We start from the raw sequence: 14,771 nt of genomic DNA, 5'->3' as shown, positions 1-14,771 counted from the left end.
CGCCCTCGCCCAGCTGCTGGCGAGCATTGAAAAGCCGCGGCGAGGTGGCTCGGCGCCGGGGCGGGTGAAAGCAAAGAACCGGCATCGTCTGCAAGGCTACTGCATGCTCTACTCCGACTACTTCGCCGATGCTCCACTTCATGGTGAGAGAACATTTCGGCGCCGTTATCGGATGAGCCGAAAGCTCTTCCTCAGGATTGTGAATTCCATCCGGGATTTCGACAACTACTTCAAGTGTAAGATGGATTGCACTAGCGCTCTTAGATTCACCTCCATCCAGAAGTGCACGACAGCGATGAGGATGCTTGCATATGGAGCTCCAAGTGATTCACTCGACGACTATGGGCGCATGGCCGAGTCCACCAGCATAGAGTGTTTCTACAAGTTCTGTCGGGCAGTGGTGGCAGTGTTTGGGCCACAATACTTGAGAACACCCAATGCGGAAGACACTGCTCGGATCCTAGCCCAGAATGCAGCAAGAGGATTTCCTGGGATGCTTGGAAGCATCGACTGCATGCATTGGAAATGGAAGAACTGCCCATTTGGTTGGCAGGGGATGTACAAAGGCGCCAAAGGCGGTTGCAGTGTGGTGCTTGAGGCGGTAGCCACACAGGACCTCTGGATTTGGCACTCCTTCTTTGGTATGCCAGGAACTCACAATGACATCAACGTGCTGCAGTGCTCTCCTGTTTTTGCCAAGCTCGTTGAGGGCCATTCTCCTCCGGTGAACTTCGAGATCAATGGGCACCAATACAACAAGGGGTACTATCTAGCTGACGGCATCTATCCGAGATGGTCGACATTTCTGAAGACGATCTCAAACCCTGTGCCAGGAGGCAAGAACGCCTGGTTTGTGAAAGTTCAGGAGGCTTGCCGGAAGGATGTCGAGCGGGCATTTGGTGTGCTCCAATCTCGATTCGCTGTTGTTCGGTACCCCGCTCAGACCTGGTCGAAAGATCAAATGTGGGAGATCATGACTTGCTGTGTCATCTTGCACAACATGATCATCGAGAGCGAGCAAGAAGACCCAGTGATTGACACTGAACCATACTACAGGCAGGGTCCTCTAGCCGAAGTTGATCACCAGTTACCGGCAACTTGGACTGCATATCTCAGTATGCGTCAGGAGATCCGAGACCCACAGGTGCATCATCAACTGCAGAAAGATCTGATTGAGCACCTATGGAGGCTCAAGGGGGACGCCTCGTGATGAAATACGAGTTTTTTTTATTTGTTGAACAATATAATTTGTATTGAATTATTTGTTGTAGTATTTTGTTGAAGTATTTGATTTTTCTGTGATGAAATATGTGATAAGAAATAATTGTGTTGATAATTGAACGCCGAGACACGGCGAACCACGCCGAATATGGGCCTATTCTCGCCCATATGGGCCGTTTATCCGCCGAAATTGGGCTGCAAAGTGGGCCAATTTCAGCGCTTGGGGGCGAGCTGGGGGCGACGATTGGGCGCAAACCCGCCCCCAGCGCCGAGTGCATCGCCGGCTCGCCCCCAGGGGGCGATTTTTATGAGTCCTGGGGGGGGGGGGCAACGGCTGGAGATGCCCTAACAGATGGAACCGCCGAACAGGACAATCAAATACCTTTTTTTAAGCAAAACAAGGACAACCAAATACCTTTTTTGTTTGAGGGAGGACAATCAAATACCTTTTTTAGGGATGACAATCAAATACCTAAGCGATTGGCAAAAGCGTAATGTATGATTTGGCGGAAGCCTCGTGTGCTAGCTTTGCTGGTCGGCTGATCTGATCGTTGTTTTCTTACGCGTGCATTGCTTCACGAATGATATATATCTCGCTTATAGCGAGGATAACATCAGTCTCGCATGAAGTGTTTGGGCACATGGGCTGGCCCATTAGCGCGTTTTCTGGCTCCAACACTGAATTGCTTGGTCGCTGCTTCACTCAGTCGCTTGTTACTATGGAAAGTTTTTCTTCTTCTTTCCTGTTCAATGGCTGCACTGGTCCGGTTTTATCGGTGATTTCTTTCTTTCTTTCTTTCTTTTGTCTGTTTTCTTTTTCTTTTTTCTTTTTTCTCTGTTCATTGGTTTTCTTGCTTTCCATAGTGTTTCCTTGTTTAGCATCAGTTTCTTCTTCTTCTTCTTCTTCTTTTTTATTCTATTTTCTGAAATTTTTTCCTTGGGGTTCCTTTTGTTTTCTCACTGTTTTTCTTTGGTTTTTATTTTTCTTTATTTTTTACTAGTTTTCTTTCAGTTTACTTTCTTTTTTCACTTTAATTTGGTTTTCTTTTGTTTCTTTATTGTTTTCCTTGTTTTCATTTTGTTTCTTTGTTAATTTTTATCACTATTTTGACACTTTTCTACTATTCTTCGTTACACAAAATAGATTTCCCTGTGCATGTGAATTTTTTTATACACATTGAACATTTTTTAAATACATGATGTACATTTAACAATATATATGTTTTTGACCACTTTTTTGAATTCAAGGTCAACATTTTCAAATACACAAGTCTATATTTTTTGTATACACCAGGTATATTTTTAATGCATGTTTAACATTTTTCAAATAATGATTACATTTTTTAAACATATATTTTGAATAACATTTTTGCAAACATATATTCAGTTTCTGTAGACTGTTGTAGTACATTGTTCTTTTTTAATAGAACAACATATTACCCCGCTGATAATATGACGGCATACGAATGTTATTTTACACGAAGTTACAAAAATAAAAAATAATTAAAGAGAAGAGAAAAAAAGTCCAGCCACCGCCTCCTGGTATATAAAATTAAAAGAAATGAACGTGCAGCCTTTACTTAGTTGCTCCTGGCATGAAGGACTTAAAAATGCAAATGGACAATGATGCCTCTCATTTTATCTCTCCAGTCGACAAAAGAAAAACAGGCGCAGACACAACCTGGAGTGCCATAACGGACCAAAAGTAAAACGCAGAGACAATGACAGCAATGGGCCGACGCAAGCGACACAGGCGCAGACACGGACGCTCGACCGGAAACAGAGGCTCGCATGAAAAATCAAGCCCAAATAGATCAAACAGTGATGGACTTATATGTGAAATAAATATATTACATCTAGATGTAAAATAGCAATTTCCTATATTTTTTGCGACTGCGTCAACGTTTTGCTCGTCAAATATGTAGTCAAGATTTGACCTAAAATACGATGATAACTAGACGGACATAGTAATTAAGCAATTCACTGTGCGCACACTGATGAAGGCAAGTATGCATTCCACATTGGCCGGACATAAAGAGATTTGAACAAAAAACTTAATGTTAATTAGCTAATTTGTTACAATTGACAAAAGGAAAAATTCAATCTTAACAGATAATTAACCAGAGTGGACTAGAAACGACGTGGAGGAGCAATGGCCGGCGCCATGTGGTGAGAAGAGATTGACGTCAGATTTGGAGCTTGCTCATGCCGAAGTCCCCGCTGGCGTGCACCTCCCGCACCGTCCGGTCATACTCGTCCTCGCCGTACTCCTCCTCCTCCCCCTCCTGGTTGCCCTCGTCCTCGTCGGACGCCTCGCCGTCACCGGTGCCCCAGCCGTACCCCGACACCGGCTTGTCGGGCTTGGGCACCGTCTGCGCCTCCTGCACGATCTTCATGATCTCCTCCACGCTCTGCGCCGAGTAGGCCGGCGCGGGCGCGGGCACTGCGGCGGCGCCATTGGAGGAGGCCGCCGCGCTCGCACCGGCGGCGCTGCCGTTGGAGGAGGGAGCGACGTCGACGTGCCGGCGGTTGTAGTAGGCCTGCTGCGCCTCCTCCTTGAGCTCCCGCGGCAGGTTCTTGAGGAACCAGGGGTGCGCCTTGATCTCGGCCATGGTGATGCGCTTGCGCGGGTCGGCGACGAAGATGCGGGAGAGCAGGTGGCGGCAGGTCTGCGAGACGTGCACGTACTCGGGGATCTTGTACTGCACCGACATGATCCGCGCGATGGTTTTGCGGAAGTTCTTGGGGTCCTTGGTGTCCTCGAACGGGTAGCCGCCGACGAGCATCACGTAGAGCGTCACCCCGCACGACCACACGTCCGCGTGCTTCCCGTCGTACTCGCGGCGCGACAGCACCTCCGGCGCGATGTACGCCGGCGTGCCCACCGTCGACTTAGGCCGCGAGTGCAGCACCGACGACTGCACGCCCAATTAAAGATTTGATGTTCTCGGTCAGAACTCAGAACCACCATGATCGATGAGAAGAAGAAACAGAGGAGGAAGAAGAAAGGATTTGGGACCTTTGAGTATCCGAAGTCGCAGATCTTGAGGCGCGGCGCGGGGCTGCCGTCGAGGAGTGTGTTCTCGAGCTTGAGGTCGCGGTGGCAGATCTGCATGGCGTGGCAGAAGCTGACGCCGCAGACGAGCTGCTGGAAGAAGTAGCGCGCCTCGTCCTCGTGGAAGCGGCCGGCGTCGCAGATGCGCTCGAAGAGCTCGCCGCCGGCGGCGTACTCCATGACGATGCCCAGGTGCGTGGGCGTGAGCACCACCTCCTTGAAACGGATGATGTTGGGGTGCCGCAGCGACCGGTGGTTCACGATCTCCCGGAACACGTTCTCGTCGATCTTTTTTGGTTTGTTGCAACCGAGCAAGATTCAGATTCTTGATCAAACATACACACGCACACAGCCCAGCCCACGCATGAAGATGAAGGAAGCAACACACGTACGTACCCTGTATCCTCGCTCGATGAACTTCATGGCGACGAGCTCGCGCGTGTCCCGGTTGCGCATCAGCTTGGCCACCCCGAAGTTGCCCGACCCGATCTCCCGGACCGGCTCGTACTTCTCCATGCCTGATCTCTCTCTCGATGGTTGACTTTGGATCTCTCTCTCGATCGAGCTCCTTCCTTCCTTCTTCCAGATGTGTTCGGCAGAGCAGAGGAGAACAGAGGAAGAAGAAGAGGAGGAGGAGATAAACAGGGTGCGTGGGGGGTGTGTGGACGTGGGGGTTGCTGCAGCTGATGATGAAGATGAGTGGGGAGGGAAGAGGGAGGGAGCAGGTGCGTTGGGTGCGCGGCTGGCCAAGTTATCCTACCACTAATCAATCACATACACTTGTGGAGTAGTAGTATAGCACCTTGCACTGGTTGGAATCAAGCTGAGGGGGACCTGCTCTGATCTGACCTCTCTTAACCTCTCTCTGTCTGAGGCAGCAGCCTCATGGATCTGCACCACAAGTGTAAAGTGCACTGTTCTCTTGCTTTGCTGTCTGATGTACATCTACATGCACGCACACTAGGAAAAAGGAAACTTTCTTCAGAGAGATAATTAGCAGGAGTACTAGAAAATTTTGTTGAAGAAAGCTCCCCTCTCCTCTTTGAATTAATGAGTGTGTATAGTACAATTAAGAGATGGCCGTGTTGCTTTCGGGATGAACTGTGGGTTAGGCTAAAGGGCAGTGCTCATGACAGAGCAGCAATGCCAACAGATACCTGAAAGCTCAAAAGTTCCAAAAGCAGATAGATGCGAATCAAATCCTTACATCTGGATATTATTGGAATATATGAATGCATCACTAACTAAAAGCAGAGAAGAAAGAGAGAGATGATCAACTGATCATGACCCAACCAAGGAAAATATCTAGGCTGGAAGATGAATTGTATACGAATTCAGAGCCGGCTGTAGAAAATAAAAGATCTAGTGGACAAGGTTGCTATGAAAAATCAGGCCTTGCCTTGTTTGCCAATTCAAACTTCAAAGCCGTCCAGCAGATGATCGATGCAGCACGGTAATTAGAAACATTTTATTCTTTGTGCTTGCGCCGTGCTGACAGGGACGGCGCCCCTAACATAACCTCTCCTTGTTAAATCCGTCAGTCAGGCCGGATATTTTTAGCCCCGTCAGATCCGATGTATGTATCCACCAGCTAAGCTACGTGCAGCTCCATAACAAGGCCAACTGTAGTAGTAAACCATCAATCTGTCAGTGGGTGAAAAGGACTGAGGTATTACCTTAATTAATCTGCATGTGATGTGATTCTCACTTGCAATGAATCCTGGGCATCACGGCATGGACGGATGAAGACAACCAAGCTGCTGCGACCAGGATGCATGGTGCAGGAACCAAGATGCCGACAGCCGCACGGCGGAGGGGAGTGGACGGTGCACGCCGGGGTCGCCGTCGGCTGCACCGTCTGGTTCGGCAGCTCCTACTGGCTACTACTCACACTCCCAGACAGAATCCAGATGGGATCCCTCACACCTCTTTTCACCTGGATCCATCTGCACTTGGGAATCAATGGGCTAATCTGTAGGATCTACTCGTATTATGGTAGACCAATCACCAATGGCTCAATTTACAGGGGTAATTTGGGCAGGTTACAGGTGTAATCACCGGCAACTGCACTAGTTTAACCAGGGAACTGTGCTAGTTGCAGGCTTGATTAGCCAATCTGTGGCCAGCTTAGTGAGCGCCACATGAAACCAAGCAAGAGACAAATCACAAGTCTATATTTTACTATCAGGATTGGATCGGATCTCGCGTTCTCGACCAGCATGGGCATGGTGCCTGACAATGTGACATGCCCATCTTGATAGCCACTTTCCGTTGCTTTTACCCAAGTGAAAGTGCTAATGCAATTCTAGCCAGGTTACGCTTCATGTGCATCGTCTCTGCGATGTGATCGAGGAGCCCATCATGGCCACACAAATTGGGCTATCTTGATTTGGTGACCCCTGCTTTTTGAGCCTCTAGGTAAACTTCATTTTGGCTTAGCTCTTTTCGAAAAAGGCTTTTTGTCTCGCTTTATATACTAGTAAGTGTGCACGTGCAACACACGTTAATTTAGGCAATATATTAATTGCACACGGATATTTGGTATGATATTATTTGTGTGTTAATTATATGATTAGTGCAATATTTGATATGATGTTAATTGCATATTAAACACGTTGAACGCTCGCCATTGGAGCAATCTAGGTCGTTGGATTGACTTAGTTTGATGGCGAAGATCAGTTGGATCTGCCCGTTTGGGTCTTTTTATATTGGTATAGATAAAGCAATCACAGAACAAAGTACCACGCAGAACGATACAAGATGATGGGTAGCTCTCAAACAATGCCGATCCTAGACTATCCGTACCACGCAGGACACGACTAGGCTACCAAGTGAGAGCAGATGATGATCTGAGTACAACGTCACACAAAGCCCTAAACACCTAAGCTCCATGACAGCACCCCCGGGAGGGATAATGACACCAAGCATCACCGCTGCCGAGTCTAGACGGACAAGGATTTTGACCCAAAATCTTGACACGAAGAAGAGTACCTCGACAACGTCTTCAGGAAGAGAGCGTCACCGATGAGCGTCGCTGTCTTCTGCAACAAAGCGCGGAGTCGCTCGGAAGTTCTACCGTATCACCATGAGTCCTCCTGGACACACGCGACAAGAGCAGATACCTAGTTCCGGATCGGGGCAACACCACTACCAAAGACAAAGAGCACGCCTGATCCACCTGCCGCCGCACCTCTTGCCGTCCACATGACCAAGAAGGAAAGTCACCACCGCCGCCATGGTGCTTGCCGGAGAGCCAACGATGTGGACCGCCACCCCGGCATCCATGTCAGAGACCCCGTCCACCGTCCACACCACTGAGTACCCACCATGGCAGGAGGAGTGAAAGAGTGCACACTGAACCAGATTTGGATGTTGTGGTGCAAGATGAACCAGAGTTGGATGATTTTGGGGTGCAAATTGGGCTAGACTTGGATGATGTTGTGGTGTAAAATGAGCCAAACTTGGATGATGTTGGGGTGCAATAAGAGCAACATTCGAATAAGGTGCACAGTGAGCAAGATTTGGATGTGGTGAAAAGTGAGCAAAATGAGTAGAATGTGGCGCAAACTGACACTGAAGCTGCTGCAGCTGATGTGCAAATTGAGCCTATATTGGAAGTTGTGTTACAAATTGAAGATGTTGTAGTTGATGTTGTGCAAACTAAGCCTCATTTAGATGTTGTGGTGCCAACTAAAGCTGTCCTAGATGGTCCAGTGAAGAAAACCAATAGCTTGACTGAATTGGGTGTCGTACCCGTCATAGGATCAACAAGTGGCAAGAAGAAGAAGAAGAAATCGAGTGGTAAGAAGAAGTAGAAGTGAAATATTGTTCTTGTCTGAATAAAAAACTTGCCTGGATTTGTGTAAAAAAACTTGCCTGAATTTGTGTAATGTTATTTTTACTTTGATGAGTAATTCAAATTCTAGCCGAATTTCAAATTTAAGCCAAAATTAAAATTTGATGTTGTTTAGTATGGGTATTGATGTTACAATGGTTTCTCAAATATTATGCATGTTAGGTGATCAATCCGAGGACTTTTTGTTGAGTGAAACACTGGTTATGAAAATGTGCTCCAAGTGAGCTCCAAAGCTAGGATAAACACCCCATTTGTAAGCAAGTTTTTTTCCAACCTTCTCTAAATGAGCCAAAAAAATCAAAAGTTGACTTCGAGTGTGCAAATATAGGGTCCATGCCCAATATTGGGTCGTTTGGATAAACTATGACATGCTTAACCCTAAACCCTAACCTGAATCCCGTGCAACCTTGTTTATGATAGCTAGGTTTTGTGAAGGGTTTTTCATGAAAATACCCATAGATCAGGTTTCTTTTTTTTTCTAGAAACCTAGTAACAGAAAACGATGTTGGGTGCAAGTTTCATATTTTTCTAATTTTTTGAATTAGTTATGGTCAACCCTAGCCCTTGAAATATATCAAAACCCTCTGAAAATCCCTCATAACCCCTTCAAACTTCCCTCAAACCCTAACCAAAACCCTGCACCCTTCCAGGCCGCTGGATATCTACGAGTGGACGATGTGGATCAGGCGCTAGGGCAATGTCAACGATCCACATGAGGCGCTCCGATTGGCCGTATTCGAGAACACTGGATAACTCCCCAACCATTCTTGACCGTTGGATCACTGTGCGTCGAATGGTGTGGATCAACATGCAGTGCTATGTCAGCGATCCGCATGATGGTAGTTCTGTATTGTGATTGGCTGGCTTTGAAAATGTCTAGTTTCATTTTTTCCGCTTGGTTTGTTCTGCGCTCGAGGGTGGGCTGCCATGCATGCGCGTGGTTGGGCTGTGGTAAAGAAGCCCACCCGTTGGATTGAGTGATGTCCACCATTGTTCGCTGCCCCGAGCCAGCCTACGTTGCATGCATGCGCCCACTTCAGCCTAAGTTGCATGCGTGCACAGACGCGAACATGCACACACCGCAGACCCATCCCTGCCTGACCCGACTGATGGCATAGAGTGCAGCACTGAAATGTCACATTATAGCTATTGATTCAGACTACGGTTTCCCACGTGTGTACACCCCTGATGCCGCGGTGGGTGGGAAACTTGTTCACATTTGACCCCATTACTGCCACGGTGAAATAACACGCCGCACTACGGCTATTTATGCTACCTATCATCTTCCTCTTCCTCACACCCTTCATCCATCTCCCATTCTCTCCCATTTGCATTATCCCTACTTCTTCTTCACCACAAACAGCCCCAAGAACCAGCCAGCCGCAGCCATGCAGTACACCGGGCCAATCTACTGCATGCCCCCCACCGTGCCGGAGATGCTCTACCCCGCCATGGTGTAAATCGAGAACAACCTCCGTGTGTGGGCGATGTCAAGGTGGAGGGGTGCAAGGGAGTTCGCCGACTTCTTCCTTGGGCTGGCTACCGCCACCTCCCCCAGGGATCTCCAAGGATGTACCGAGTTGAGGTGGTCATTCAGAACGGGGTTGTGGTTTCTATCCTTGCCCACTTCACCAACCCCTTCGACGCATTCTACCTCCTCGGCCGTGTGTTCTGGTGTGGCTGCGAGTTCGTCGCTTTCACCACCCACAACATCTTCACGGACTACATCAACATTTTCCCCACCATGGAGCGCATGCACACTCTGCCTTACACCATCGACAACACCCCGAAGGAGCAGTGAAGGGCGCCCGATGGAGGAGCAAGGTGGAGGAGGAGCCAAGAGGAGCAAGGTGGAGAAGGCAGCGGCCAGGGTTTAGATCTACCCATCTATCTATCTATTTCTTTTAGCTAAATCTATCTATCTATATTTGTCTGTTATTTAAGTTGTAAGCGTACTATAGGTCTTGTGCTGTGGGCTTGGTTGGCCCGAAGTATCTATATGTATTATGTATCTTTCTATTATTAAGTTCTTGCTACTATATTTGAACTTTTTTAGTTGTTTATTGTTTTTTGGTAGAGCTACCCACTTTGTTCGTGCAATATTGTGCTACTATTTGGACATGGTGTTTTGGCTTGTAGGTCTGGATACACCCATTATAAAAAAATTAAATGCATTACAAAACGTGAAAAAGGACATTTTTATGGACTGTGTAAAAAGACAAAAAATGACTTGTGAAAAGTCATTTTGTAGCTATGAATTTTCTCTTTTTTACAAAAGCCACAAAAAATTTCTTTTTAATGAATTGTTTTGCAAACAATACTCTATATTTGAAACTTTTTTTGCAAACAATACACTATATTTACACAAGCCACAAAGAATCAACATATGGAGCCACCTAGTTCATGCAGCCACAAAGAATAAGAAAATATAGTGCAATATTTTTTTGTCGTAGCAAAACGGGTGCAGAAGCTGTTTAGTTTTTTTAGAGCAGAAGTTGTTTAGTATGTGAGCTTGCTTTTACTTTGGACCCAAAATAGCTGGGCTTGTATTTTACTTTGGGCCTAATATCTTGTGTTTTTCCCGACGAATCGCATCCATTCTAGTTGTAGACTTAGTTTCTCTCCGGGCCTTTCTCACACTAATCTCCACATCATGGCCCAACAACCACAGAAATAATTCTTAAAAAAACCGAAGAACTCTGCTTGCACCCTATTCCGCACTCTGTCGAACTGAAGCTGCAGAGAGAAATTCATTCGAATTGCTGCCTCCTTTGATTCATTAGGGAAAGCCAGAGAGGAAATTATCCTTGGAGTTAAGATTACATGATATTGCGTACATACAAGCTAACTCAAACACTAATAACAGTTTGTAATGACTAATGATCAGCAAGTAAACAAATTCCAAAGAAATTATACATAAATAAAATCCTACAGCCAGTAGATTTGCCTGCTTCTTTAGATCGAGCAACTGCCTTAGGTTATTGTTCACCTTCTTCAATTCCACCATCAGTTCTGCATCCCCCATCGTCGGAGCGACACTGTCTGAGCCAAATTTCTCCACCGCCAATGGCAGATCAAGCTCTTGGGTTGCGCCCTGCCTCAAATTAGTTGGGCCCTCCAGTTGAAACCTCTCAATGTATTCATCCAGACACTAAAAATGCTTGCATTTATTCAGATTCTGGAAATGGAAGCAAAACCATAAACCCCAAATCTGAGGAAAAACAACAAATCTAGGGGCAGAAATCAAAGAAAAAGGTTGCGGGAGAACATAGATCAAACCTTGGCCGCCTCTGGTCTGCTCTCGCATTTCACAAATTCGTGCCCGTAGTTTCCATTGTCCCCCAACTTGGTTGTCAAACGCTTCAATGGCGTGGTGCGTGGGCAGTCCGGACACCTGGTCATCGGCACTAGACCATACCGCGGCCATGAGGGGCGAGAGGCTGAACTGGACATCGACATCTCTTGTCTCTCATCGGCCACCGGCGTTGGCACGCTTCGTCGCCGGAGAAGAAGAATGGGGGGTGGCGGGGGCAAGGGAACTAAAGGGAATGGGGACAATGGGCTAGCATGGGCGCTGCGATGACTCAGGCTCATGTGATATGTAGTGGGTCCCGCGGTCAGTGGGTAAGTTGTGGTTCCAGCGCCGACGTGCATAAGTTGTGGGTCCCGTAGTTAGTTGACAAGTTGACCAGTCCATCGTTGACATGGATAATTTGTGGGTCCCGCTGACTCCCATAATCCAAATGGATAACGATCTGTCTTGTGCTTAAGGCCCGTGTTGCTTGCCGACTATTAACATTGTACCCGAGCTATTATCATCAACTACGTTGCATCCTTTCCAATTCATGTTAAAAACCTCGGACATGAGCAATTCACCCAAAACTGTAATTTACTAATGGCGTGGGAAGAATCAATGTTAATCCTATTTAGGGTAAGATTTGGAAATTATCTTGTCCAACAAAGGTCAAAATTTCCATGTGGCGCACATTGCATGGCACTCTACCTTGTCGAGCTACGCTTGCGAACAGACAACTGAAAGTCATGCGCATCTTCCCATCCTGTTCTAAAGCGCCAGAGGATACAAAGCATATGTTGTTTCTTTGTCAGAAAGTTAAGGAGGTTTGGCATAAGTTGGGGTTGGATGAGGTGATTAACAAAGCTTGTGTTATTGATCGTGCAGGAGAGGCAGTCCTTGATATTTTTACTTCTTATGCTAGAATATGAATTAGTTTTATTAGGCTTCCAAAACACCCGTGAAGTAATCGCTATTACCGCTTGGTACTTATGGTAGGATAGACGCAGGCTAGTCCATGAAGGAAAGTTTCAAGATGCTGAACAAACTTCTATGGGAATTCATGCTATAGCGGCAAACTTTGTTAAAGCTTTCTTACCTAATGCAATCAGTAAAAGAGGAGGATGGACTAGACCTCCAATGGGTTTTATGAAGCTTAATGTGGATGCATCTTTTGAGCATGACCTTCTTACATGCACATCTCGTGCTGTTCTCAGAGATGATAAATGAAAATTCATTGTTGGCGGAAAGTGAAAGATTGATTGGTGTGCTGATGTCTCGACGGGAGAAGCTTTGGCTCTAACATTCGGACTATCTCTCGCACATAAGGCGGGTTGCAATCGCCTTCTCACTAGTTCTGACAATATGAAAGTCATTGATACCATAAAGAATGGAGGACGTTCAGCAGGAGCAGCGACATCAGTTTTTGATGACTGTTATTTTTTAGCCTGTGATTTTCATCTCACTAGTTTTGAGTATTATTGTAACAAGGAAGCAAACAAGGTAGCTCATGAACTTGCCAGGTTACCTAGATTTTCTGAGGCAAGGGGACGGTTTGAAGAGCATTTGGTCGAAATTTTACAATCTCTAATAGATGATGTAACCATTATTTCTAACTAATAAAGGTGGTCATTTAAAAAAACGCCTGGCTTCAACCGGCGGGCCACACACGAGCATCCACCAGCTCGTCCGTATGACGTGTGTCCTGTCGGAGTGGTTCCTTCTTTTCTTTCTTTCGGTTAACATTGTCGTTGCTCGTTGCTCGCTATCTGCTATGATGCGTTTTTGCAACAAGGTCTCTGTTCCAAAAATTGCAACAAGACCTCTGTTGCAGAAAAACTAAATTTGCAATGAGACCTCTGTTGCAAGAAAAAACTAAATTGCAACAAGACCCTGTTGCAAAAAAAACTACAATAAGATCTCTGTTGCAAAAGAAATATCTTGCAAATATTTCTGCAACATGACCCGTGTTGCAGAAATTTCATGCAACACAACCTGTGTTGCAATATTAAAAGGTCACGCTCGGTTGCTCGGTCCATCAGATCCGATAGCTCGTGAAGCGGCAGATCTTTTAAAAGATCCGCCGACCAACGTGTAGCAACACCCTTTAAATATACACTTTTTTTTAAAGATTTCCACATAAACTACATACGGTGGTAAAATGAGTGAGTCTACACCCTAAATACATCTATATACATCTGTACGTAGTTTATATTAAAATCTCTAAAATGTCTTATATATAGAAACGGAGGGAGTACTTATGATTTTATTAGGGACTACATGTGGATGTATATAGACGTATTTTAGAGATTTAAATATAGATTGCATACGAAGAAAAATAAGTGAATATATACTCTAAAATACGAATGCAGCTAACTTGTTACGAATGATTACTATTACATTACATCAAATATTAACCACCCGGAATTAAGAAATATTGTACATGTGGACTACTTTGAAGTAAATAATAGTGTAGAATACCAGCTAATTAAGAGCATCTACACTCAAATAGGACCTATAATCAGGGCAAATGGCCGATTAATGACCGGTCATAAAACAATGACTTAGTCGGCGGGCTCAATATACTGGCCCTATACATCCGGACTGACGGGCACCGCCATATTCACTCTACATATATAGGCGGATATGAGGAGACTTGCACATGCCTGCCGCGTCGGCCTGACCCATCCTAGCCCACCGCGTCCCCACATGTACCTCACCCAGACAAACTCTAGGCTGCCGGTCAACCCTCTCGAATAGTTCAGACACCGTTGCTAGTCTCCTCACGTCTCGCTCTCGTCCCCTCCGTCATGTCAAATGTCTGGCAGCAAGGCCAGCGGCGGATTTGGCAGTGACACGGGGCCATTGAGTGGAACTATGGCAAGTTCGCATGTGGAAATTAGCATGTTCGCGAGTGGACAGGAGTGGGTGACTGAGCTCCGCAACGTCCTCTGTCGCTCGGCGCTGCAATGCGGATGATGGTGCTTGACTCCTTGTGCTCTGTTGTGGGCCCAGCCCACTCCATGCCGAAGCATATCTGTTGCCTCACTGAGGGAGTCCTGAATTAAAGGGTCCTCGGACAGTCGAATTATATATTTTGGCCGGACTGTTGGACTATGAAGATACAAGATTGAAGACTTCCTCCCGTATCCGGGTGGGACTCTCCTTTGCATGGAAGGCAAGCTTGGCAATTCAGATATGTAGATCTCCTGCTCTATAACAGACTCTGCGTAACCCTAGCCCCCTCCGGTGTCTATATAAACCGGAGGGTTTAGTCCGTAGGATAGAACAATCATAATCATAGGCTAGCTTCTAGCGTTTAGTCTCTACGATCTCGTGGTAGATCA

At 46.3% G+C, this 14,771-nt stretch overlaps 1 protein-coding gene across 1 annotated transcript; it reads right to left on the bottom strand.

Moving 5' to 3' along the window:
* Positions 1–3,261: 3,261 nt before the first annotated feature.
* On the bottom strand, positions 3,262–5,061 carry LOC123191205 (serine/threonine-protein kinase SAPK5). Its single transcript, XM_044604008.1, has 3 exons — positions 4,673–5,061; positions 4,241–4,564; positions 3,262–4,139 (listed from the first exon to the last, which is right to left on the bottom strand). The coding sequence occupies exons 1-3, from the start codon at positions 4,790–4,792 to the stop codon at positions 3,408–3,410; spliced, it is 1,176 nt and encodes a 391-aa protein (XP_044459943.1). The 5' UTR covers positions 4,793–5,061; the 3' UTR covers positions 3,262–3,407.
* Between the last annotated feature and the right edge of the window lie 9,710 nt (positions 5,062–14,771).

The sequence above is a fragment of the Triticum aestivum genome, chromosome 2A (genome assembly GCF_018294505.1).
Source record: "Triticum aestivum cultivar Chinese Spring chromosome 2A, IWGSC CS RefSeq v2.1, whole genome shotgun sequence".
NCBI classification, from domain to species: domain Eukaryota; kingdom Viridiplantae; phylum Streptophyta; class Magnoliopsida; order Poales; family Poaceae; genus Triticum; species Triticum aestivum.
Note: the sequence above shows the minus strand (reverse complement) of the source record. Positions and strands in the feature narration are given on the sequence as shown.

Bases quoted from the DNA above. Each gene is read 5' to 3' on its own strand.
- LOC123191205 (XM_044604008.1), bottom strand. From the start codon at position 4,792: ATGGAGAAGTACGAGCCGGTCCGGGAGATCGGGTCGGGCAACTTCGGG. The intron at 4,565-4,672 runs GTACGTACGTGT...AAACCAAAAAAG, and splicing joins TCATCGAGCGAGGATACAGG to ATCGACGAGAACGTGTTCCG. The intron at 4,140-4,240 runs GTCCCAAATCCT...TTGGGCGTGCAG, and splicing joins GCGACTTCGGATACTCAAAG to TCGTCGGTGCTGCACTCGCG.